Source organism: Bidens hawaiensis, unplaced genomic scaffold (assembly GCF_021521415.1).
Source record: "Bidens hawaiensis isolate Kalapana, Puna unplaced genomic scaffold, B.hawaiensis_p1.1 tig00005851_1, whole genome shotgun sequence".
Classification (NCBI taxonomy): Eukaryota; Viridiplantae; Streptophyta; class Magnoliopsida; order Asterales; family Asteraceae; genus Bidens; species Bidens hawaiensis.
In genome coordinates this window covers 758,158-785,906 of record NW_027491385.1, presented here as the reverse complement: position 1 = coordinate 785,906, position 27,749 = coordinate 758,158, and the positions used below count along the sequence as shown (strand labels likewise).

Genomic DNA, 27,749 nt, shown 5'->3' with positions numbered 1-27,749 from the left:
AAAGGACAAACAAAGAGTTAAGAGAAAAAAAAAGGGGTTCAAGGCTTAAGGGTTAAGAAAAAGGGCGGGACGACGACAAGAAAGAGAAAGAGGCGGGACGGCGACAAGACAGAGAAAGAGGCGGGACGGCGACAAGAGAGAAAAGAGGCGGGACGGCGGAAATGAAATTATTATTATTAGTAAGTAATATAAAAATATATATATATAATTTATTTAATGTTAAATTTACAAAGATTAATAATCAAATTTTAAATCATAAAAAGAATCGGATTCGAAAACGGGTACCTGGGTCGGGTCGGATTGGGCAGATGTCACACATCATTCACCTAATATATACCCGTCATTCAACATTCACACTTTTTAATATACTTTTAATAAAAAAAATAATAATGAAAATAAGTTAAACCAATGAAAATGTATCACTTCATCAAAACTTATAAAACGCCTTGTTTGCGGTGCGCGCATATAATGTATATATGTGTGAACCCTCGGGTGGGCAAAAGTGAAATTGCACTAATTTTGACGTTATTTTACTAATCTCGTGAAAATAACGTTAAAAGTGACGGAAGGTTAATCAGGCATCATGTGGTGGCATTAGTAGCCGAAAGACAAGGTACATGTACCAATCTACCGGTGTGCCGATGGTTGAGTGTTATGTGCCTTATGTCCAAGGCTTGATGCAAAACTACTTTCGAGCCGAGGGTCTCAGTCAGTATTGGTGGGATATACTGAGTACGATGATGATGAAAGAGACATGCGACATTCTTGCCATGCAAATTTGAGGAGAAAAATAAAGTGGCACGGACGCACGGTCGGTAGTGTAGCTAGAAATTTTTTCCTACGTATTCGGAAAATTTTGAGGGACTGACGATCGATTGTTAATCACTTAAATTTGGGGATTCTACAGGTTCGATGTTGAAATTTCTATGAATATGATGCCAAAATATACGAATATATAAACAAAAATTTGTACGAACCCATTCCCCAAAAGTTGCCTACGTTCTGGGCGCGGTGTTCCCACTCACCATTCAACTTTCACCTAAACATCACATAGCCTAACAGCGACTGATTTAATATAAATGATTTTATTTTTATACCAATCCAAATCGAGAATAACAACACCAAAAACAAAACGCATTCTTCTACCAATCCGATCCTTACAATTGTTATTCGAAAATATGTATTGGTAAATACGCATCCGGCTAGCTGTCCAATTTAATAATAGTATTGTTACATTGAATTTGTCGATTCCTTAATAATTAGAAGTTTATAACCTACTGACGATGCCAAATAAAAAGAACAAAATTGGCAACATCATATACATACATGAAATACGATTTTTCAGGATTATATTTTATAAAAAAAATGTAATAAGTTTATTCAATAATATTCACGTTTAGGCCTGTAAACAAACCAAACGAACACGAATAAGGACATGTTCATGTTAGTTCTTTAACTTTTAACGGACACAATATGTGGACACTTAATCGGACAATATTTGTGTTCACTGTTCATGTTCGGGTTCGTTTATGTTTGTTCATTAAAAATCAAAACAAATAATTCACAAACATTAATGAACATATATAAACAGATGTAAAAAATACAAAAAAAAAATAATATCTCTTATGATTTTGTAATCCGAAACTAAAAACCAAGAACAGCCTATAACTAAGATAAATCGCAAATTTAATCTCATTAATCAGGTGAGATCAAATATTCAATATATATTCTAAATGATCATCCATATATACAAAAAAAAAACAAAAAAAAACACCTAACCCCTAATACTGCTTTTAGAGCATTCTCATCCAACCTCTCATATCATGTGAGGGGTGTTTTTATAATTTAAATAGTGATTTAAGGTGTTGTGAGTGACGAGTTTTTATATTTTAGAAAAAGTTGTGATTTTTCTGTATATTTGAAAAGTTACTGTTCATCCCCTATAATTTTTTAATATATTTTGAAAGTGGTTGTGAGTGAAGGAAAGAGAAAAGGTAATGAGATAGGTATAAAAAGTATTATTTAATTGAAATGAAGAGAGAAAATAAAGTGAGTTTTAATGTAATTTTTGGTTTGGAGATGGGGGATGAAATGAAAATGCTCTTACTAGTTCACTGTATAGAGATAAACCAGATACGTGGGGTCGACACTAAAACCCTAGATCACTTTAGCTTTCTGCAAGCAAAAGCGAAGTGAAACTATCACGAGAATCCGAAACTTTACACGAACTTATAACCAAATCTGAAAACTTCACAGTGAATTCGTCGAACTCCAAATCTCCCACCCCTTGCTCGTTTTCGTCTAGTACTTTCAAAAATTTCTTGAACGTAACGACATCGCACGGGAGGAGGAGTCCGCCAGTGGTTTGAAACCCGAACTCCTCCTCCGCCTTATTGAGTAACGACACAAACACATGCAATTTAAGAAAGCGCGTAGGAATAACAAAACGACGATGTTCGGAGCCTACATAAACCGCAAGCGAGCCGGTTGAGAATTGGCGATTGCGCCAACGTTGAACCGCTTGCTTCAACCGGACAATTTGGCTGATTTTGTTACTAGTCTTCATTTCACTTGTGAAGCAATAGTTAATATTGCACTTGTGAAACAATAGCTGGAATAATGAGGAATATTTATACTCCAATTGAGGTATCTTAATAAACATAATATATTTTTTGTAAGATTCCAAATTAAAATTAATGGATTCTGTTGTTATCAATAAGTTTTGAAATATTATCTCGCCATGATGACTAAGGTTTTAATATTGTATTATGTGATCAAATCAAATATGGAACTACTAGAATAATTGACTTTTAATAGTTATAGTAAATAGTAAATGGGAGATATGTGACAACTAAGCATGAATTGTGGTGTGTATTTTTAGTTTTGGAAGAGTAATCAAATATTTGTCTAATTTAGAGTCTTAATAATAGTTGTCTAATTTTAAAGTATTAGCAGTGTTATCAAAAAATTAATATGTTACATTGTAAGATATAAATTAAAGGGTGCTAAACATACCCCTTCCACTCATTTTTATTAAACATATCCTCTCTCTCAAGTTTTATATTAATAAGATTTATACTTTTTTTTTGTCATTTTGTTATCTTTGATTAGAACTATTTTTAATACGCATTTTTTAAAAATACTTTTTGTTTTGTTTGTTTTTAATAAAGAAAGGCATTCTTTTTTCTGATTTAAAGTAACATTTTCTTATTATTTTTAAAAATAAGTTTTTTTCCTGTAAGTGTTTTATTTTTTTAGAGAGTGTTTTTATAATTAATTATTAGAGAGAGTTTGCATTTTTTTAAACAAATTTTATATTATTTGTTAATAATAAAAAATAGTGTATTTATTTAATAAACTACACAAATTTTGTGATGTGATATTTACTATTTTAGCATATAATAAATAGTGCTAGAGAGGAGTAATATGTCAAATAAAATTGTTAAAAAAAATGAAAGTTCAGAGAAGGAGGTATGACAAGTAAAGAAGAGAGTGTACGTTTAACATAACCCTAAATAAAAATAAAAATAAATAAATAACGAGTCCATAAAATGCAAAAACCACACAAAGCATCGTTTTAACATGAATTTAACCAACTTCAAGTTTTATAGCCGACAAACATTAAAACATGTTATTTATTTATATACTATTTAAGGTACATGCATCATGAATATTGTATGCAAAACATTGTTGTATACATAAATATTGTATAATAAATACAATCTTATAATAAATATTGTTGTTATGATATAATAAAGATTAAAACATGAACTTAAGGTATGGAAAGAAATTTAATATTGATTCTTTTAAGCTACAATTCGTTGCAATTTGTTACTGTGAACCGCTTTTTAAAATGGATAAAATATATTTTTAAATAACATATTTAAAATTTTAAAACAGTATTAAGTTTAATAAACTGTGTGTGGAAATTTGATAAAAAAGAAAATAAGAAAAAAAAATGTATCACGGAGCCGTACCAATTAAACCATGCCTCAACATTTGTATATTGTATAAAATATCTTTCACCATCACTAGTCAACATATAGAAATGCTTACAAGTATTCTTTATTCAACATAGAAATATATCTCATCATTTATAATTCAACACGAATGTGATGATTTCTATAAAATATTAAACTTAAAAAGATTTAAAATCGGTCGGTGCTATAATATATTAAATAAAGATAGTTATTAATTAGTATTCGTATTAGTTTTTAATATTTTTCAGTGTATGCATAACTATATATCACCCCATCGCCAACAATTAAAAAAGCCTAGAATACCAACATGTAATATACATATTTTTTTTTAAAATTTTATGGCTTAAAGCTTTAGTTTTATTTCACTCCCTCATAAGCCACCTTAGCCAGGTGGTAGTACCCGAAAAGCATGTTTTCGAAGACCAATTGGTTGGACACCGTGATTGTTCGATCATGATTGTGTGGCAAACAATGAGCTTGGTAGATGTTTGAAGACAAGTAAGAATTTATGCTAGGTGAGAGTATTACTACGATGGCATCCAGAACATAACTTTGAGAGTCGGCGCGTGACGTACAATGCCATAATGAAGAGCATCCCGGACGTGGTAGCCATGGGTGCTGTGTATGGTATTTGAGTAATTCCTATTGGGGGGGGGGGGGGGGTGTTAATAAAGAGATGCTCATCACTTAAGGATCACCATGACTAGCGTTATCAGGCATGCCAACCCTTGAAGTCGTAAACACAACAAATCTCAAATCTCCCAAGAACTTGAAAGTTAAAGTGTGGTATAGTAAAAATACTAATACGATAAGAGACCATTTTAAAAGTTGTTGTGTGGTCTCAACTCTTATAAGTAATTATACTATGAGGGTGTTGCACCTGATGTACGATATCAAATAAGATAGCAATTAGATCATGATAATTAGAAAATCTTACATTAAATTACATTTATAGACAAGAAAATAAAAAACAAATGGTCGAATAACAAGTGCCAAATAGGGTTAGCGTATGAATCGACCGGTAATGAGCCAAAACTAGTCTATAATTAATGTTTGGAAAATTGAAAATAAATAATCTCACCTTTTGTGTATTGGCCGATAATAATCCCATCTTTAAAAATCACTAGCAATGGTCCCACCTTTTAACTATTTTTGTCTCACTGGTCCTCTGTTAAAAAATACTTAACGATGTTATGTTTTTTCCCTAGTTTCAAACCGATGTTTTAGGGCTTTTGATTGGAAGAACGATACGAGTCGACCGATGTAAAACTTATCTCGAAATGGTGATCCAAACGACGAAACAATGTTTCAATTCGGGTGCTTGAATTTCCAATTAACAAAAATAAAGCCATTTGAATCACCGTTTCGAAATAAGTTTTACATCAGTCGACTCATATCGTTCTTCCGATCAAAAGCCCTAAAACATCGGTTTGAAACTAGGGAAAAAACATAACGACGTTAAGTATTTTTTAATAGAGGACCAGTAAGACAAAAATAGTTAAAAGGTGGGACCATTGCTAGTGATTTTTAAAGGTGAGATTATTATCGGCCAATACACAAAAGGTGGGATTATTTATTTCCAATTTTCCTTAATGTTTTGGTTTTTATATTTAAGTAACTGATTGCTTTTACAGTTTGGTGTGCAACCGATTTGGTTAACCATTTATTTATTTACTCTTTCAGGTCTATGATACGTGCAGAAAAAGTTTAGAGAGAGAAACTAAGAAGAGATATAGTCAAAATGATCGATACTCATTCGCATACAGATCATTTTTTTGCACAACTAAACTATTACAAAAGACCGTTCATACTATTTAAGACTTGCACTATAATCCCTATACTATTTATTACCGTAACAGAGTAGGTTATTTCGAAAACAATGTAGGTTATTTCGAATTTAGAGATGCACAGAAAACCGAACTCTAATTTGGACCCGAAAATCTAAACCGGGTTTTTACTACCTGAACTAAACTATTACAAAAAAACATTCATACTATTCAAGACTTGCACTATAATCTCTATACTATTTATTACCGTAACCGTGTAGGTTATTTCGAAAACAATGTAGGTTATTTCGAAATTAGAGATGCACAGAAAACCAAACTCAAATTTGGACCCGAAAAATCTAAACCGTGTTTTTACTACCTGGACCAAACTATTACAAAAGACCGTTCATACTATTCAAGACTTGCACTATAATCTCTATACTATTTATTATCGTAACAATGTAGGTTATTTCGAATTTAGAGGTGCACAAAAAACCAAACTCGGAATCAGACTCGAAAAAAACAGAACCGGGTTTTTACTACCTGAACCTGTACCCGATGGATAGGGTACGCATTTTAGTACCAAGACCCATACCCGGAACCGGACCCGATCTGTACCCGGTAATACCCAAAAACCAGATTCGGTTCCATACTTTGAACCGGTTTTTTCAATGCCCAAAAGTCCGAAACCGGGTTTTTCAAATACCCAATCTGCATCTGAAATTACCCGAAATTACCTGAAAACACAAAAAACGTGCAGGCCCTTAAAAAGCCCAATCTATACAAAATGGGTTTTTTACAATACACAGTTCTATACCCGACCTGAGCCTGGTGCATAGGGTATGATTTCTAGAGACAATAACCATACCCAACCCGGGTATTGCCAATACCCGATTTTCCAACACCCGATTCCATACCCGAAACCGGGTATTAGAAAAACCCGATTTGTGCACCTCTAATTTCGATGACCTTTCAGTTAATTAACTTAACAAAATAAAACAAAAGAAACGAATAGAATATTTTACAAACTACAGGGATCAAATTGAAAAAACAAAATCTTACCCAATTATATCATCACAACTGGATATGATCTTCAAATTCATTGCCACATAATCTGCAAATTAATGAACATGATATCATCATCAATGCAATCACTTAATGTTCTTGAAAACCCAAACATACCCAAATTAAATCATAACAATTCAAGAATCTATGCGTTAAAACAGAGTGAACCCATACCTGCCCACCAAGTGTTCGACCAAATGCCTCAGTCAACTGATTCTTTAGTTTGGAACACCATCATCCAAACCCATTTAGGCAATGCAGATTACTACAAGGCAGTGGCAACTTATCATGCAATGCTGGTGCGTGGCGTTCGGCCCGATCGCCACACGCTCCCTCGGATATTATCGGTGTGTAGACTCTCGGGGAGTTTGAGATTAGGGAAACAGCTTCACGGGCAGGCGATGAAACTCGGTGTGTGTGATGATGTTTATGTGACTGGTGGGTTGATTGAATTGTATGGGAATCTTGATGGCATTGATGCTGCAAGGTCGGTTCTTTACGGTTCGGAAACGAAGTTGAGTTCGGTGTGTTGGACATTGTTGTCCAAGTTGTATATTAACAAGAATAAGCCTTTATTGAGTATTGGTTTGTTTAATGAAATGGTGGATTCGGGTGCTGAGATCGATCCGGTTTCGGGTATTACGTGTGTCACCGCTTGTATTCTTGCGAAGTCTTTGAAAGACGGTAGGTATGTGCATCAAACAGCTAGGAAACATGGGCTAATGTTTGATTTGCTTGTAAGTAATTCTCTTTTGAAAATGTATATAGAATGTAGTAGCGTCAAAGATGCGCGCTTGCTTTTCGATCAGATGCCGTTACGAGATGCCATTTCTTGGACTTCGGTTATTCAAGGGTGTGTGAAGAATGGTGAGATAAATGAAGGGTTGAAGTTGTTTAGAAGAATGATTATTGAAGATAATATTAAACCAGATGTTGTATCGGTTTCTAGCATTCTTCCAGCTTGTGCACGCATGGCAGCCGGTAAAAACGGAAGGGAAATCCATGGTTACTTGATTAGAAACATAATCCACATAAACGCTAAAGTCGAGAATGCATTAATCGACATGTACGCAAAATCAGGAAGTTAAGAGTATGCTTCAAAGATATTCTCAAAAATGAAATCAAAAGATATTGTTTCGTGGACTGTTATGATATTAGGCTACAGCTTACACGGTCAAGGTAATATCGGAGTTGACTTATCCAAAAAATCCCAAAGACCGATATAGACGAAATCAGTTATGTTACAGCTCTCTATGCTTGTTGCACGTCTCGCATGGTTGATGAAGGTATGTACTATTTTAATCACATAAAGTCACCTAAACTGGTGCATTATGCATTAATGGTTGCACTTTTATCGCGTGCTGGAAAGTTTAACGACGCAAGAATATTTATTAACGATCATGGGATATCAAGGAACGCAGAGGTGTTGAAAGCATTGATAGACGGATGCAGGATTCATAAAAATTTAACCACTGGAAAAAGATTAATAGAGCAGTTATGTGATTTGGAGCCGCTTAATGCAGATAATTATATCATGATGTCAAACTATTATGCACAGTGTGGGAAACATGACATGGTTGTTAAATGGAGACAAACTATAAGAGATATGGATTTAACACCAAAGATTGCATACAGTTGGATAGAGTTTAGAAATAAAGTTCATGTTTTTAAAACAGGGGATGTAAGTCATCCGAGATCAGAGGGTGTGTATCGTGAGTTGGAGTGTTTGATGAAGGATTATGAGAAAGAAGGTTTTGGTTTGGTTAAAGATTTTAGTTTTCATGACGTGGATGAAGAGCGTGAGTGCGTTTTGATTGGTCATAGTGAGTTATTGGCGATTTCGTTTGGGTTAATTAGCACAAAAAGTGGGACTACGGTTCGGGTGACTAAGAATCTTCGGGTTTGTCATAGTTGTCACGAGGCTGCAAAGTATATATCGAAAGTATTGGAAGGGAGATTATATTAAAGGATCCGAATCGATTTCATCATTTTAAGAATGGGATATGTTCTTGCCAGGACTACTATTAATCGGTTACAATTATCGCATAATTTGTATGAAATCTCAGGCCAATCAAGCTCAGATGCTAAGGTTAAATGGATCCAAGACCCGGGGAGACAATAGCTCGAAAGCCCAACGAAGCCCAAAGGGCCAATGGACCCACAGAAGCAGCTAACTAATGTGGCCCACAACGGTCTGAAGGATTAACTCGCCTGCAATCTGCATGGTGTGCAGTAAGACCTTCTAAATGCTTTTATTATTTTTAAGCTGTAATATTCCTGCTTTTTTTTTTCTTTTTTTTTGTATTTAATTAATAGTAACTTGATTTACTAATATATTTATATTTTGATATTAGAAATTCAAGAAGGTTCAAAGGGTTGAGTTTGTTTGATGGGATTGAACTGCAGACGATGCTTGAGAAAAATAGGTGTGGATTTGCTTGATAGAGGTGAAGGGTACTGGTGTCAAACAACTTATTGTAATTATATTAAGATAAAAGTTTATAGATTGATATTATTTAAGTATGATTTGTTCTACCAATACGCTACAAAGGTCGTGTCTCTAAACATTATATGCATCTTTTCCTTTCGGTTTCTCGTTTCCTGCAATTAAATCTATGGTAGGGATTTAAATGTTTTAAAATATTGTATGGTTTGCTTTGTTACTAAATAAAAGTTTTAGAAACAACATACATTTTCTAACAGTTGTACGAATCAGAACCACTTTTACAAGTTTTCGAAATTGTTAAAATGACGACGGCTTTATTATTTCTAAACCAGAAAAATAAACTATGTTTATGCATTGCAACTCGTTATAATTCAATTAGGTTGTAATTTTTTCTTTCTTTATGATTTGTAATAATTTAGTTCATGTCTTGATTTGCATTAATTTGTTGTAGATTGTATGTTTTATATTTAATATGTAGCAAAATCAAGAGTGTCAAGAGATGATTTTTCAACAAAGGAGTCCATGTGATCATAAGTCGTAAATCAGGCGCTGTAGCAAGTGAGAACAGAAGACCAAAGCTTAAAAAAATTGTTATTTTCTTGAACCATATGGTGATTTGCATGCTCACAAAGCACAATCTTTTTTAGCTTGACTATGCATATATGTTGTTTGCGTAATTTAAAATTTGTAAAAATAAACGTAGGATATTTAGCATGCTTAAATATTATATTTAGATTATATAATACTACGATAGTACTTGTAAAATGGGTACTTGACTCGTTACCTATTACTTCTTTTCTTTATATAAAGCCCATACCCAGTTATAGAATGGTTAGAACAAATAAGACGGTATTTCCTTTGAATGGATACAACACGTAGAAGCAATATTTGAATGGATCATTTCACTACTACCGTCACCACCCAAACATAAAAGCATGTGTTATGCTTAGTTAAAAGATGGTATTGAAAGACACATCACCTAGAATTAGGGAGGTCGGTTTGGGGCGGTTTTGAGCCAAACCCATAACCATAACAGATATGTCAGTTAATGGATAACCATAACCATAACCGACCCGTTATGGCGGTTTTGGTTAATCAGTTTTGTAGGTTATAGTGAGTCGGTTATGGGTCGGTTAACCATAACCAAAACAATGTACTTGAGCCTAAAAAGTTTGGTACCAATTATTACAAAAAACCGACATGACATGATCTAACAAGATATATAATCCATAATACTGATACAAATATTCAAAAAAGAATGACATTATATAATCCAAAATGAAACTCAACTTAATTTGATAACAAACGTTGAACTAAAAACATCAAAATGATATAATCCAACATGTTTGGTGGAAGTTAATCCCAAACATATTAAACGTATTGTTGGTTAAATAAACAGGTCGGTTCGGTTATAGCGGTTTTGGAATTATCTTTAACCAAAACCGATCCGTATTTGGCAGTTTCTAAAAATTCATTAAACCAACCCATCGGTTATGTCGATTATCGGTTAAAATCGGTTCGGTTATATCGGTTATGGTTCGGTTTAACGGTTATGATGGTTTAGTTGCTCACCCCTACCTAGAAGCCACCTAGACTAGGTGATCACACTCACTATCACTTGAGGGTGGTAAGGTTAGTAAAAGGTGAGATGTTACTTTGTGACTAGCCCATGCGATTTGACGATTTTAACCGGTTTCTTTTATAAATTGTTATTTTGTACTGAAAACTTAAAAATAATAATGATGGTTGATGACATCCCAAAAATGGCTAAAAAATACGGCTGGCTCCAAGTTTCAAACAATCATAACCAAACCGTGTAAATCTCAAATGTCAGTTAATAGGGGCGCCTTTATTGCCAACACGAATGTAATAGGTTACAAAAAAGCATTTTCTTCAGCGAGAATGGGTACACAAACATCAGCTCCCATAAACTAAAAAACTTGACAGATTGAAACGACCATAACATACCAGATGTATTCATTCAGAATTTAACCTTTGAACATCAACCAAGCTGTAAAGGTCACCGCGACGTTGCTTCTGCAGTGGCAGATTTGTCCTAAACATATATTTCAAGTTTTAAGCACTCGTTATTAAGATCAAATAATAATGGTTTCACTATAACATTGGAGTAAAGTCTCACCTCCTTAGCTCAAGTAGTGAATAATCAATCTCTGATACGATGGTTGCCTCATCATGTTCTGTTGTAGCCAGTACCTCTCCAAACTGTCAAATAAACATAAATAATTTCCTCTCATCCACAATATAATACAAAAGGGTCATGAGGTTGACTAACTTACAGGTCCAACTAGGGTTGAATGGCCCCATGCCACATACCCAGATCCAGCATCTCGAGCAGGAGAGCAAGTTGCTACATATAACTGTAACAAAATTTATAATAGTTAAGAGGTGGCAAAGAAGTTTGATACCAGAGCAGTCCATATAAGAAATGAAGTTTGTAGCATACCTGATTATCTACAGCCCTGCATATTATAAATAACAACAGTAAGTAATCAAAATGGGATAAAGAGCATAAGTTAAAAGGGGAAAACATTGAGAGTGAAAAAAAATCATAGAATGATAAGCCAGGTGAAGAAATATAGATAAATGTCTACATACCTTGCCCTTTGAAGTAACTCCCAGTGCAGAGGACCAGTAGTCATGTTGAATGCCCCAGGATAACAAAGTAAGTGAGCACCTGATAAGCAATTAATTACCAATTAACAATAAGGCACCAAAACGTCACTGAAATACCAATTAACAACAAACAACTTAGAATGCACTTACAACACTATACAAACAAAACTGAAACAACTACATGTTAATTAACGTTGTTTTCATTGGATTATTGTTGTTATAAGAGTTAAAGTGAAAACACTACTTATAAGAACACAATGGTTACATTTAGCAATGTCATCTATTGAATCTGCTAATAATTAGTATTTTTATGTTGGGCAAAAAAAATCTAGTATAATCTTTTTGGTATAGGGTCGTGATAAATTACATGACAGCTTATGATAAACTCAAAATAAACAAATACAAAAATAAAAAGGAACAAACAGTTGGAGTTAATAAACCTCTAGCTGCATAAATCATGGCAAGTTCCTGAAAATTAATGTCATAGCAGATACCTATACCTATGCGTCCAACATCTGAAATAAATATATACAAGGAGAAATCTCAGTATTGTAAATGTGTAAGCAATAGTATTCCAACTTATTATTGAAGTAAATCAGAGTTAGTTATCAAAGGCGCAGCGCCCAGCCGCCTGGGCGATATTTCTGGGCGAGGCGCATAAACACCGCCTATGTTGACTAAAGTCGGATTTTTAGGGCTTAAAAACGGCAACTGAATATATTTTTTTATTTTTTTATTAACCTTGATTTTATATGATTATTTTGTGATTAATAGTTGAACAACCTACCCAAAATATATGGGATTAACATAATTAAGGGGGTGTTTGGGATTGCTTATTTTCATTAACTTATAACTTATAAACTTTTTGAAAAGTAATAAGGTGTTTGGGATTGCTTATATTGTGTGAGAAAAAGTTTCATAAGTTACACTTTTGTAACTTATTAACTTAATGAAAAGTTATAAGGAGGTAAAATAAGGAATCCCAAACACCCCCTAAGTGTTGTGTCTATCTTTATAATAATATTATGATCAGCAATTAGTTTTTATTATCACAACTACAAGCTACCAGTCGCTACCAGAAGGAACAGGTTAGCAATATATATATATTTTTTTTAATTTTTTTTTAGAATATGAGGTTAGTTTAGTGCAGCTTGTTACTATTTTCTGTTTTGTTTTATGTTTTCGGTTATGAGATTAGTTAAATTCTGGTTTGTTTTTATTTTCTGTTTTCGATTATGATGTTAGTAATAGACTGGTTCGTTAGTTTAGTGCAGCTTGTTACTGTCTTCTGTTTTGTTTTGTGCTTTTGGTTTTCAGATTAGTTAAATTCTGTTTTGTTTTTATTTTCTGTTTTTGATTATGATGCTATTAATAGACCGGTTCGTTAGTTTATGCGGCTTGTTACTGTTTTCTGTTTTGTTTTATGCTTTCGGTTATGAGATTAGTTCAATTCTTTTTTGTTTTTATTTTCTGCTTTCGATTATGATGTTAGTAATAGGCTGGTTCGTTAGTTTAGTGCAGCTTGTTACTGTTTTATGCTTTCGGTTATGAGATTAATTAAATTTTTTTTTGTTTTTATTGTCTGGTTGATGAAGATATTTCGGCTTTCATTTTTATATTTATTACTTCATGATTTTATTTTGCTTTTGAGTATGAACAATTTGGTTATTTTGGATTTTCATTTGATTTTGGAAACTATGATTTGAGGATTATGCTTTTGAATTGTTTTGGTATTTGGATAAAGTATTGTTTGACATTATAAATTTTGTTTGTGAATTTTTTTATTTAGTTGCGCCTTTTTTGTCTCAGGCCCACGCTTTTTTTTGCGCCTAGCGCCTGGGAGAGGCACATTCGCCTTGTGTGCGCCTATCGCTTTTAATAACTATGGATGCAAATAGTGTAACATTCAGCACGAAGTTATAAACAGACCTGTATCCACAATAGTAGGAGTTTCTCCAGCAGTAAGAGTTCTTGATTCCTCAAATATAATCTTTCCAGGAATGTTAATATCAAAAAGATGTATCTGTCATGCAGTCATATCACACAACTTCTCAGAAGTTTGTCCGTATATACTATTTAAAATGGCAAATAGTTTCTGCAAATTAGGAACTATAATATAATTAAAATTTGCATTGCGTATGGGCTGCATAAATAACAGTACCTTTCTATGTTTAGCTTTAAGCTTTCCATCAGTACCAAAAACGCAACAAGTATTATACAGCTTGTCCCCACATCTTTCTGGTATGGACCCACCAACTATCGTGATCTTCAAAGTGCGAGCAACTTCAGACAACATTGCTGTTGAAGGAGACGAGTCGGTCCCAGCATCGATATCCTCAGCATACACTGGGAAACTATCATTTGAGTAAGGACTATTCCATATTTCCTAACATAGAAAATACAAAGATTAGCAAATTAATTAGAAGAAAAAGTTTAAAATTAGACAAATTGGCAGAAGCTTAGGGTGTGAATATTACAGGCAGAACAACAAGCTTGGCACCCTTTTCAGCAGCCTCTTCAATTGCTACACGAGCATGAGCAATATTCTTCTCCTTGTCTGCTGTTACAGCCAACTGACATAAACCAATCTTGAACTGCAAAAGCGAGTATAAAAAAATGTGTTAATATAAAACCGCATATGCTGGTAAGCATCCAAATTAACTACTGTCAGATCCCAATTGTCAGACTTTGCTAACTTCAAAACAGAGATTATTCAAACAATGAGCATGATCACGTGACCATTTCTAATTTCCAAAATCCCTAACAGCATTCTCCACACATCTAACATCGATTTAAAAGCTATACAGTTAAAAGGATACCCAAAAAAATATGCCACTTTCATTGACGCGTATGAAAATAGATGCAGAAGTTAAAAAATTAAACGAAAAAATCCGATAAGAGTTCAAAACTTATGATTGGATACAACTTACAAGTATTGCCAGACTGAGAAACTGTGCAATTCAGATGAAACTTCTAATTAATCTAAAGGCCAGTTTCTACTAGGGTTGCTTATGAGCCAAGCTGCTCGAGAGTTACTCGAGCTCAAATCAATAAAAATCTCAAAACGAGCCAAGATTTTTCGAGCTCAAGCCAAGGCTAAGCCTTGAATAAAAGCTCAGTTAGTTATCAAGTCCGAGGTCGTGCCCTGTACGGGAAACTCATTTAGGCTCATCAAGCCTTCACTAGCGTTGTGTATTTTTAAGGCATGCATCTTTTGGACTTCTATATATATAATGTACTATTAAACTCACACTGCATAGCCGAGCCTTGGCTTGATTAAGATACTACACAAGCTTAAGCCAAGCTTAGGCTCGTTTAAGGATTTCTCAAAATAATGAAATGTATATATAAAAAGAAGTTAGAACGTGTGTAAATTAATTAATAAAAACATAATAAACAAGCCGAGCCCGAGCTTGAAGAAACAATTCATGAGCCGACCTCGAGCTCAATGTCAAGCTCATGCTTTCGTAAGTCAAAAGGAGGTGAGGATATGAACAATTAAACACTCACACAGCTAATTACAACATCAGATGATACTAATTAAGCAAAAACACACAAATTAAATAAGCTACATATGTGCACGCATAATAATAACCCTAACCTTGGAGACTGGAGGAACTGGCGATTGAATCGCAGGCGGAACCCTAGCTTTCTCGGGACTAAACGATGACGCCATGGATGATACTGAAGCACGAGTGACAGCACGTGCAGCGTTGATTGGATTGTGACGAGCACGTGCAGTTAACGGAACCGAGAAGTTGCGTGGAATTGATAGACGAGGTGAAGCAATGGCTGATGATCGGAGAGTCGTTGAGAAGAAGCCAATTGAAATGGATCCACTTCTCATTTCATTGCCACTCTTACTTCCACCATTGATGCTAAGGTAGCCTTTTGGACGGACGGATGCGTTACAGGTCCGAAGCATTGAGGCGTAAGTTGCGTAAATTCGGCCGGTTTCGATTGCGTGTGTTACTGTCCTGAAACTAAAACTTACACATAAAGAAAAAAGTTTTAAAAATTGGGATGGGACAACAGATAGTGTTTGTGGGAAACTAGAGTGTTGGTAAAACCCTATTATTGTTGATTTGATCGCTGAGGTGGTGATTCTACACAAATTCGGTCGGTTTTTGTTACGGTACTGGAAGTAAAACAAAAGCGGTGAGCCTATGCGGATTTTATCGGTTTCCGTCACGTTCGTTACGGCACAGAAACTAAACAAAACCAAAAAGAAAAACAAAAACAAAATTGTCATACGGTCGATTTCATTACGTTCGTTACGGACTAGAACTATAACAAAAAAGAATAATAATGACAAGAATAATAAAATGCTTGACCAATAAGGTGCCGCAAAGTAGCCCAATAGAGGCTCTGCGGTACCAAATCTCTTAATTGTATATAACTAGATTTTCTATCCGGGGCAGTTGGCAAGACCCTAGCATTGAAATCCGGGCATTGGTAAAACCCGAGCATTACGACGATGAGTTGACACGAATTCAGTCAATACCAACTTAAGGTACCGGAATTAAAACAAAAGGGTCGGTAAAACTCGGGCGTTGCGGTGGTGAGTCGGTAAAACCTGAGCGTTATTGGTCTCGGGTTTGTGGTGGTAAATCGACACAAATTTAATTTGTTTCAATTATGCTCGTTACGATACTGGAACTACGAAACAAAATAAAAATACAAAAGAAAAAAAAGCTTTGTCCAATATCATACAGCCACTTGGAACAATTAGATGATGGCGTCACCAAACTTTCAAATAATAATAATAATAATTAGCATTTCTAGCCTTTTCTACAAACATATGTAACATCAAGTGAGCTATATGATGTCATACAAAACTTGTGAAGTCAAACAGATTTTGCACGCTAGTGTCTGTCATATCATACAAGTCGTATATAAATATGATGAAAGATGGTCATACGCATACAACTTTGTTAGTGGTCAGGTTTGCACTGTTTGATTTGATTATTAGCCTAAACCGAAACTGAAAGTCATCGGTCAATTTATTTTATTAGCCAATTGGTTTCGGTTAATTGGTTTGGTTTTTTCAGTTACTTTGTCGACATTCGCTTAATAACCAAACTAAACACGGGCAAAAATCTACTTATAAATACATGAAGCAGAGGTAAAGCGTAACTATAAATATATGAAATTGAGGTATAAATACATTAAATGGAGATATAAAAGCTAAAAATATATGACAATATGAATGAGTCGGTTAGGTTAATTTTGGTTAACCGAGGGTGAAAAAAACAATAACCGATTTCAGTTAACTTGCTTTTCGGTTAATTTTGAATCAGTTATGTTGGTTTTCGGTTTGGTTTCAGTTAACGGTTCGTTTATTGCTCACCATTAGTGGCTACATCAATTATATATTTGTTACTCAAAAATATCATGCTCAATATCATTTATTAAGATTTAAGAAGCCCTTGTTGTAAAAGTGCTTACTACCCAGCTATATAACCTCTCCAACCATTGCAAAAGCATCTAGGAAACTTAATAATATACGCTACTTGTGTAAATCTCAAATATATCAGTTAATAGGATACAAAGAGCGTCTTCTTCAGCAAGAATGGGTACACAAACATAAGCTTCCTTAAATAAACAAACTTGACAGATTGAAACGATCATAACATACCAGATGTATTCATTCAGAATTTAACCTTTGAACATCAACCAAGCTGTAAAGGTCACCGCGACGTTGCTTCTGCAGTCGCAGATTTGTCCTGTACATACATCTATATTTAAAGTTTATGAAAGCTCACTATTAAGATCAAATAATAATGGTTTCACTATAACATTGGAGTAAAGTCTCACCTTCTTAACTCAAGTAGTGAATAATCAATCTCTGATATGATGGTTGCCTCATCACATTCGGTTGTAGCCAGTACCTCTCCAAACTGTCAAATAAACATAAATAATTTCCTCCCATCCACGTACGAATCACCAGCAAATACAACATAGATTACGTTGTTTTGTAGACTGACTTACGGGTCCAACTAGAGTTGAATGGCCCCATGCCACATACACAGATAAAGCATCTCGAGCAGGAGAGCAAGTTGCTACATGTAACTGTAACAAGATTTATAAAAGTCAAGCATTTAAATGAATAATCAGGCCAACCATACAACCATTAGAGGTGGCAAAGAAATTTGATATCAGAGCAGCCCATATAAAGAAATGGAGTTTGTAGCATACCTGATTATCTACAGCCCTGCATATTTATAAATAAAAACCGTAAGTAATCAAAATGGGATATAGAGCATAAGTAATAAAAACAGTAAGTAATCAAAAATTCAAAATGCCTACATACCTAGCCCTTTGTAGTAACTCCCAGTGCACAGGACCAGAAGCTATGTGGAACGCCCTAGGATAACAAAGTAAGTGAGCACCTGATAAGCAATTAATTACTAATTAACAATAAGGCACCAAAACATTACTGAAACTACTAATTAACAAAAAAATACTTAGAATGTTACAATACTATACAAGCAAAACTGAAATACAACTACACGTTAAACAACATTATTTTCATTGGATTATTGTTGTTATTTAGAATTAAAAAAGTGAAACTGTTGCATATAAGAACACAGTGATTACAGATATCAATGACATGTAATTAATCTGCTAACAATCTATGTGACATCAGTATAATTAAAATAAAATATATGACAGCTATGCCGCTATGGTATGATAAACCCAAAATAAATAAATAAATATCTAAATGTAAAAACTAGAAAGGAACAAACCGTTGGTGTTAACAAACCTCTAGCTGCATAAATCATGGCAAGTTCCTGAAAACAAATGTCATGGCAGATACCTATACCTATGCGTCCAACATCTGAAAAAAAAGATTTACAATAAGAAATCTCAGTAAATAAGAGTGTTATGATGCAAACAGTGTAGCATTCAGCATGAAATCATAAACAAACCTGTATCCACAATAGTAGGAGTTTCTCCAGCAGTAAGGGTTCTTGATTCCTCAAATATAATCTTTCCAGGAATGTTGATATCAAAAAGATGTATCTTTCATGCAGTCATATCACACAACTTCTCAGCAATTGTCTGACAATACTATTTAAAATGGCAAATAGTTTCTGTAGACATAAAATAATAAAAAAGAAATTTCATTGCATATGAGCTACAAAAAAAACAGTACCTTTCTATGCTTAGCTTTCACTTTTCCATCAGTACCAAAAACACGACAAGCATTGTACAGCTTGTCCCCACATCTTTCTGGTATGGACCCACCAACTATCGTGATCTTCAATAAACGAGCAACTTCAGACAACATTGCTGTTGAAGGAGACGAGTCGGTCCCCGCATCAATATCCTCAGCGTACACTGGGAAACTGTCATTTGAATAAGGACTATTCCAAATTTCCTGACATCAAAATCACAAGATTAAATTCAAACGAAAAAATCCGAGAGAAACCTTAGTTTGTGAAATATAACTATATAATGATATAACGATAATAGAATATTACAGGCAGAACAACAAGCTTGGCGCCCTTTTCAGCAGCCTCTTCAATTGCTACACGAGCATGAGCAATATTCTTCTCCTTGTCTGCTGTCACAGCCAACTGACATAAAGCAATCTTGAACTGCAAAATGGATTAAACAGAAAATGTGACTAATATAAAACCGCATATGCTGATAAGTATCCAAATTAACTACTGTCAAATTTTTCTATTTTCAAAACAGATATTATTCAAAATGAAGATTGATGAGCATGATCACATGACCATTTCTAATTTCCAAAATCCCTAATAGCATTCTCCACACAGATTAACATCTATTAGAAGTTATACAGCTAAAAGGATACCCAAAAAAATGCCAATTTCCAATAAGCATATGACAATAGATGCAGAAGTTAAAAAGGTTAACGAATAAAAAACGATGTAGTTCAAAGTTCATGAATGGATACAAGTATAACCAGACTGAAAAACTGTACAATTCAGATTAGACTTCTACCAAGGGTGCAAACGAGCCGAGTCGCTCGAAAGCTACTCAAGATCGGATCGATAAAAAGCTCAAAACGAGCCAACCTCTTTTGAGCTGGAGCTGAGCCCGAGCCTCAAATAAAAGCTTGTTTAGTTATCGAGCCCGAGCTCAAGCCTTGTATGGGAAACTCAGTTAGGCTCATCAAGCCTTGTGTATCTAAAAGTTTTACCTCGATTGGACTTCTATTTGTTAATTTCACACTGAATAGCTGAGCTTGAGCAGAGCTTTGGCTCGTTTAAGGTACTACATGAGCTCGAGTCAAGCTTAGGCTCGTTTTAAGGTTTTTCTCAAAGTATATATAATGGTTAAAATCGTATGTCAATCAATTAATAAATAATAAACAAGCCAAGCTGGGCTTGAAAAACGATTCATGAGCCAAGCTCGAGTTTTAGAATTATGAGCTCACAGACTAGCCAAGTCGCTCGAGAGCTACTCAAGATAGGATCGATAAAAAGCTCAAAACAAGCCAACCTCTTTCGAGCTGGAGCTGAGCCTGAGCGTCAAATAAAAGCTCGTTTAGTTATCGAGCCCGAGCTCGAGCCTTGTATGGGAAACTCAGTTAGGATCATCGAGCCTTGTGTATCTTTAAGTTTTACCTCGCTTGGACTTCTATTTATTAATTTCACACCGAATACAAGCTCGAGCCGAGCTTAGGCTCATTTTAAGGTTTTTCTCAAAGTATATAAAGCGGTTAAAAACATATATCAATCAATTAATAAACAATAAATAAGCCGAGCTGAGCCTGAGCTTGAAAAACGATTCATGAGCCAAGCTCGAGTTTTAGAAATATGAGCTCACAAACTAGCCGAGCTAGAGCTCTCTCGTAAGTTAAAACGAGCCAGGCTCGAGCCTATTTGAGGCACCTCTATTTTGAAAACAGGTGAGTATATGAACAATTAAACACACACACACCGCACTCATAACATCATATAACACTAATTAAAATTAACAAGCTGCATATGCACATTCATAACCCTGGCTTTAAATACAAACCTGGGAGACTGGAGGAGCTGGTGATTCAATAGCAGGCGGAACCCTAGCTTTCTCAGGACTAAACGATGACGCCATGGATGATGCTGACGCACGTTCGATTGCGTTGAATGTATGATGAATCGAAATTAACAGAACCGAATTAACTCTTTTTTACTCTTTGTTATTAACTGAAATTAAAAGAACCAAACCGAAAACCGACAAACTAACCGAATAAGCTAAACTGATTAAATGAGAACTCACTAGTTAGTAAAATAAATTAACCGGTAACCTCGATTTCGGATTGCGTGCTATATGATGTCATACAAATTGTGTGAAGTCAGATAAACTTTGCGCACCAGTGTAAGTCACATCATACGAGTCTTATATAATTATGGGGTGAAAATAGTCATACATCATGTATGACTTTGTTAGTGGTCATATCAACCATTTCTTTGATTGATAGTTAAAAACATATATGGGTCGTGTTACTTTTCACTCATACGACCAATAATGCCTTTTATCTCTCTTTCGTATGGCCCTTATGAGTATATGACCGTTTATCATTGTGATGTCTAGATAGAGTGTGAATTGTATTTGACTGGCTCTCTAAACATTGTAAAGCAAAGTTGGACTTAATTATATGCGTTACTCCAAAATCATTAATGCCCAAATCGTAAAATCTTCATTTACTTCCTATGTGTATGTGCAAACAGCAATCATGGGCGTGTAATGTCTAAGAGATTTTGCTTCTTGAAATGCATTGCTCTTTAGGTTTGCTCATGTGGATGTTATGGATCAAGTTTTTTCACGATAGCTGAAAGAATTCAGCCTATTCGGTCACTCACGGTATATTGGATATCATAGTCGGTCACAACTCACAAGTTTAAGCCATTAGTTTCTACAAAATGATGTTTTATGATCGATATAAGCTGAACTTAAGTATCGATCTTAATTTGCTTTCTCTAATCCAACATGAAGCTCTTTTTCATGGTAATTTGATCCATTGTCATTGAATAAAAATGGGTTTGTGATTTGAATTTTGCAATAAAAAAGGAGTAGCGGCGGCAGTATGTTGCCGTTTGCATTGTGTTTTGATGTAATCACTACTTTGTGTATATACTTAAACACTCTAATAATTTCTACATACTGTTAAGTATAATGACCTTAATGTTGCAACTTGCAAAGCATATATTTGACATGATGGTAAACAAAGTTACAAAACTTGTGTTTCATGGAGTGCTATGATTAGTGGGCTAGTGGGTATGCTAAGAAGTAAGAACGACCCAATGTTTGATGTGTTATCCCCTTGATATTGAGCAAGACGGAAGCAGACTTTGGGCCACTAACAAGCCCAATATCGCATGAATCTTTTCAATTTTCTTCTAGGGACGAGTCAAAATGTGTTTACCTTGACATAGAGGTGTAAAAAAACCAGTTTGGGATCGGTTCATGCCAAACCGACCCAAGCCGGTTCATGAACCGACCCAAACCGTCGGTTTTGATACCGGTTCCCCTTTTGAACAACCAAACCGGTTTTAAAACTGGACCAAACCGACTGGGACCAGACCGGCTTATCTTGCTTCTAAACTAGTTTATAAACCGAACAGGTTTGGGTCAAACCGGTTTTAACCAGCCTTTGACCAAACCAGTTCAGTTTGACAAAAAAAACGGTTTTGTACACCTCTACCTTGACATGTGATTTACCTCCATAATGATTAGAGATGCGCAGACCGGTTTTTTTAGGAGCCGAAACCGGGTATGAAACGGTCCCGGGTTAAGTCAGCATAGTCAAGAACCGGGCAGGGTCGAACCGATTATGGGCATGGTCGGCCTTTTGTCCGATTACGGTTTTATCGGGTTTCGGCTGGATTGGGTATGGTTTTGACAAGGTAGAGGTGGAACCGCTTCCGGTGGGTCCGATTCATTTCTGGGTCCGGTTTCTCTAAGAAACCGAAACTCGGTTCACATGCGCGGGTCAGGTATACCGGGCCCGGGTCTGGTTCCTGGTTGTGTCTAGAACCGGTTTTAGCCCAAGTCTGTCTAATCACGTTGGTCGTGGGATTGGTCCATGAGGGACGCCCAATGGTAGCGTACACCGTTCTTTTTTAATTACATGGTGTCATGTAGACAAACAATCCAATTGATCGGTATATCAAGCCTAAGCTATTTCTAAGGTTTCTATAAATTTAATAAATTAATAATTTTATTGCTCCAAAAGTGGAGTTTTTGGAATATTATGTTTTTGGATGATTAAGAATTGAATGTGATAGCAACAAAAGAAAATGTAAATAAATAACATGGTCCCAAAAAGTACTTCACTAAAGGGCCTTAAAATCAATCAACATGGACCACTTTGGTTAGAATTAGGCCTCTTGTCAGGGATATGTAACTCTCATAAGAATTACACCGTGTAAAAGGAACTTTGGTTGATTTCACAAGCAACTTCATAATATATATATATATGTATAACACTTTGGAAAACATTGTAGAATAGTAATCAAATTTCAAGTTTATTCTAATTAAGTTACTTACAATTTGTTTTGTCTCAATTAGGTCACTCAAACTTCAGTTTGTCTCAATTTGGTCATTTAACTTTTAATTTGTATTCTAAAACGAGAGGGACAACTACTAAATTATTATAAATGATATATTTATTGATAAGAAAAAATTGTTGATTTTAATGACGTTTTAGTTATTTTTGAACATAGAATATGAATGTAAAAAATATAGTATTAAAACATTTATTGAATATTGAGTGACCAAATTGAGCTAAAAATGAAAGTTGAGTAACCTAATTGAAACGCATTTAAAGTTGAGTGATCTAATCGAGACAAAATTGAAAGTTGAGTGGCATAATTGAGATAAAATAAAATATGAGTGATTTAATTGAAACAAACTTAAAATCCGGTTACTATTCTATAAAGTTGTCCCCACTTTAGGAAAACACTGCTAAATAGTACTTTTTGATAGTATAATGTCTTTTAGTATGTATATTGTACGTTGTAGACCGGGATGAAAATAGCTTAAATCAAGCAATGGTTAAGAATTGCGGGTGTCTGTTAGATTGGAAACGTACACGAATAGACCAAGCAAGACCGGTAATAAAATAGTGTAATGAGAAACCAAACTCATCTAAAGATAAAAGATGGCTTCAATGAGAAACAACCCTAAGCTAAGCAGCTTCAATGACAGGTCTGTTAGGAACAAAGCGGTGCGCGGAAGCGAAACAGCACACACATGCACAACGATAAACACGCATAAACGAAAAATATAAACGACACAAGAATTTAACGTGGTTCGGTCCCCGCGAGGGGACCTACGTCCACGGGCTGCAACTAGGTTTTCTTATTAGCTCAGAACAAAGATTACAATTACATGATGGGATATATATATAATAAACAATATTAGGGTTAAACATAATTAGGAACCAAAACTGGGCCTCCTAATAAAACCGGCCCAAAGGCCTTCATAACCCAACAATCTCCCACTTGAAGGCCTTGCGATAAATTCCAGCCTGCCATCCAAGTAAATATAACAATCTCATTCATCCAGTAACTCTAGTAATCTTCAGTAATAGAAATCTACCAAGCCTCCAGTTCCAAGAACAAGCTAAAACTTCAACAAAAGAAGTTCTCCAAGCCTCCAGTTCTCTAGGAACAAACTAAGATTTCTACCAATCCACACCCTGGTTGCATCCGCCCTTCTCATCAGTTACCTGAAAGGCCTATTGAAGCTCCCGAGAACTCCAATCCGGTCATCCCAGACCCAGCCATGACAAAACTCGCCAATGACTCATCCTCAATCTTAACCGACCCTCACTTACTCACACAACCGGCTTCAAAGACTTCCAGAGGATAAACACTCTCCAAATCAGCAGACTATACCAGGAGAGATTTTCACATTCGGATTCCTGGTCCTCCGAACCCAACGTCCCTTTGGAAACGAACCTAGAACACACCGCGTGCTCCCACTGTTGCCAAAACCCCGAACATGTTCAGACCTCCGAATACGCTCAAGCTGACATCCTCGTGGCTCTAGGCTTCATGTCTGCAAACTGAAACCCCTTAGCTCTACCCGATTCAGCGAGCCAAGACCTTATAACTCGGAAGTTGGTTCACTTCTTCCGACGATACAAAAAAAACTCGTATCTTCCAAAAGTCTTTAATTAAAAGATTCAACAATGCTTCATTGAAGTGAGTAACAAATAAAGCATACCATAATCTTGAACCCAAGAGTCGTCACCGCCTTCACTGAGTCCCAATGCATCAACCCCAGATACATTCTCAAAAGCAGAATTTCAAACCTTTCGACATCGACCCTTAAAATGTCTCACCTCTACGCAACCTACCAAGTCGACTATGCCCAGCTCCCACTGTTTCTGTTATCCCAACCCATGCCACACCAACACTCCATGAGATGAACCCCACTCATACTATCCCGGCAAATAACTTTACCCAACACGAGATTATGAACCTCTCAAATGGTGTACCACTGATCACCACCAAACAAGATATAACTTCACAATTCCAAACGAACAAGAAGTAATAATCACAGTTTCGAACCAGCTAACAGGCAAACAGCTATAACAACAGTAGAACTTTCATAAAATCAAGCGGTACCAAGGGTTCTATGACCGTACACACGATCAGTTAACTCAAACCCTAACCGAAAGATCATCCAAACGAGCAATAGTTTACATGACTTGCCACTAACCTCATTTTTTTTTCACTTATGCCGTCACCAGCACACCCGCTGGTTCCATTTTCTCCAAGTTTATCCATCACCAGTACTATATCCAAGTTCACATGACAAACCAATCAACCAAAATCCATAACCGTCAACATTCCGATCATAACCACCTCGTCTTCAGTTATAACAATAACCAACGAGAACAAATCGAAGACAGTGAACAGACACAACAAGGGCACGGGCCTAAACTTGACGATTGTTCAACAGATGACTGCCAAATAAACCGATTTGCTCTTGCAATAACCGATAAATCAACTAACTGTAAATAAACTATATAAAGTTACCTTAGACTAATCTCTTGCAAACAAATCTGAACCCGAACCTAAATGGTCTTCACAAAACCCGGTTCCCTAATTTACGGTTGATAATAAATAGTCAAACCCCGAACTTGAAACACAAAATCCTAACTCTTTCTGCAAATTTCAGTGAATTCCAAGTTTTTAGCAAAAAAAACTTAATCACAACTTGCTTCCAAATAACAAAAATGGCAGCTCAAAAGTTAGAGAAGTAGAAAACCAAAACTGACCAAATATTGATTTAAACAAAAAAAACTTTAGTCACCCTTTTCAATACCCAATGAGAAAGTAACCAGCCCCAAGGAGAATTATCTCCTTCACGTGAACAAGAAAAAAAAACAAAGAAAAACCATTGTTTGTCTTTCTCATATTTTCATCAATTTCTAGCCACACATCATTCAGGTCAAGACAAGAAACAGAAACATCGGCCATGGTCTCCCATCGCAATCTCTGGCCAGCATAATCAGCCGACCCCATAAAATACTGGCACACACAGATCGCGCTGACCATCTACTTCGCCGATGACTTCGATTTGAACTCAGACCATCGATTGAACAAAAGAATAAATCAAGATATCTCAGCAGCGATTAACCGAGGGAACATGAAACCGAATCACTAACCAGATCCAAATCAAAACCCTAACTCAGCCTGACAGCCACCAATCTTGACTGTCGATCACTGATGAACACGAACCAGAAATTAACCCTGCGATCTCCAAGAGTTATTCACGGTGACGGACCTACCCAACCCTAATCACCAAAAAACAGATTCGAACCAAAACCTTCTGCGAAATCGTTACCAGTGCAACGAACCGTGTGTCCAACAAGCCAAAGCTCTGATGCCACTTGTTAGGAACAAAGCGGCGCGCGGAAGCGAAACAGCACACACATGCACAACGATAAACACGCATAAACGAAAAATATAAACGACACAAGAATTTAACGTGGTTCGGTCCCCGCGAGGGGACCTACGTCCACGGGCTGCAACTAGGTTTTCTTATTAGCTCAGAACAAAGATTACAATTACATGATGGGATATATATAATAAACAATATTAGGGTTAAACATAATTAGGAACCAAAACTGGGCCTCCTAATAAAACCGGCCCAAAGGCCTTCATAACCCAACAAGGTCTAAGAGATCTAACCAAGAAGGTTCTGGAACATAATTACCTTAGGGTATGTTTGGTACGGGGTAATGGAATAGATGAGGGAATGGAATGAATGTGGTAATGGAATGAACAAAGGAATGAAATGGATCATTACCATTTCATGTCATGTTTGGTTACCATGTAAAAATGAAATGGATTAATCACTTTAATATTATTAATATTTTATTAGTAATAATAATAAAAAAATAAATAAAAATAAAAATAAATAATATTAATAATAAATGAATAATCATAATAACTATTTTTAGGACTCTCGTGCTGCAACGAGGTCGTTAAACCTTATACGCGTTGTGAAATGTTAACTCATCAAGTTTAAAAAAACTTATATTGATAATGTACAGTTCTAATAAAATAATAGTTATATTATAATATACAAAACAGTAATGATAATTATATAATGCGGAATAATAATATAATAACTATAATTGGAAAATAATAATAATAATTATAATATAATTTTAATTTTATAATAGTAATAATGATGGTTGACTTTTTGACTTTTCATTTCTTGTAGGAATGGAAAAAGAACACCCATACCTAAAAGAATGAAAATCCTAAAAGTGGAAGGAGTTTCATTTCATGTGGAATGATTCATTCCATTCATGCATGGTAACCAAACAAGTTTTTTTTCATTTATTTGGAATGAGCTATTACATTCTATATTTCA

At 35.3% G+C, this 27,749-nt stretch overlaps 3 protein-coding genes and 1 pseudogene across 3 annotated transcripts; 1 reads left to right on the top strand and 3 right to left on the bottom strand.

Moving 5' to 3' along the window:
• Positions 1-2,167: 2,167 nt before the first annotated feature.
• LOC143630911 (protein SMALL AUXIN UP-REGULATED RNA 9-like) lies at positions 2,168-2,566 on the bottom strand. Its single transcript, XM_077099797.1, has one exon. It carries the CDS (start codon positions 2,564-2,566, stop codon positions 2,168-2,170), a length of 399 nt encoding a protein of 132 aa, XP_076955912.1.
• A 4,304-nt stretch (positions 2,567-6,870) lies between these two features.
• LOC143630848 (pentatricopeptide repeat-containing protein DOT4, chloroplastic pseudogene) lies at positions 6,871-8,993 on the top strand (annotated as a pseudogene).
• Positions 8,994-11,142: 2,149 nt separating this feature from the next.
• LOC143630951 (omega-amidase, chloroplastic-like) lies at positions 11,143-15,738 on the bottom strand. The gene is made up of 10 exons (XM_077099828.1): positions 15,493-15,738; positions 14,369-14,485; positions 14,053-14,277; positions 13,821-13,914; positions 12,332-12,406; positions 11,874-11,952; positions 11,722-11,737; positions 11,555-11,635; positions 11,398-11,480; positions 11,143-11,313 (listed from the first exon to the last, which is right to left on the bottom strand). The coding sequence occupies exons 1-10, from the start codon at positions 15,736-15,738 to the stop codon at positions 11,235-11,237; spliced, it is 1,095 nt and encodes a 364-aa protein (XP_076955943.1). The 3' UTR covers positions 11,143-11,234.
• Positions 15,739-17,511: 1,773 nt separating this feature from the next.
• LOC143630952 (omega-amidase, chloroplastic-like) lies at positions 17,512-20,987 on the bottom strand. The gene is made up of 10 exons (XM_077099829.1): positions 20,889-20,987; positions 19,379-19,495; positions 19,051-19,275; positions 18,824-18,917; positions 18,658-18,732; positions 18,205-18,283; positions 18,090-18,105; positions 17,883-17,963; positions 17,709-17,791; positions 17,512-17,617 (listed from the first exon to the last, which is right to left on the bottom strand). The coding sequence occupies exons 1-10, from the start codon at positions 20,961-20,963 to the stop codon at positions 17,539-17,541; spliced, it is 924 nt and encodes a 307-aa protein (XP_076955944.1). The 5' UTR covers positions 20,964-20,987; the 3' UTR covers positions 17,512-17,538.
• Between the last annotated feature and the right edge of the window lie 6,762 nt (positions 20,988-27,749).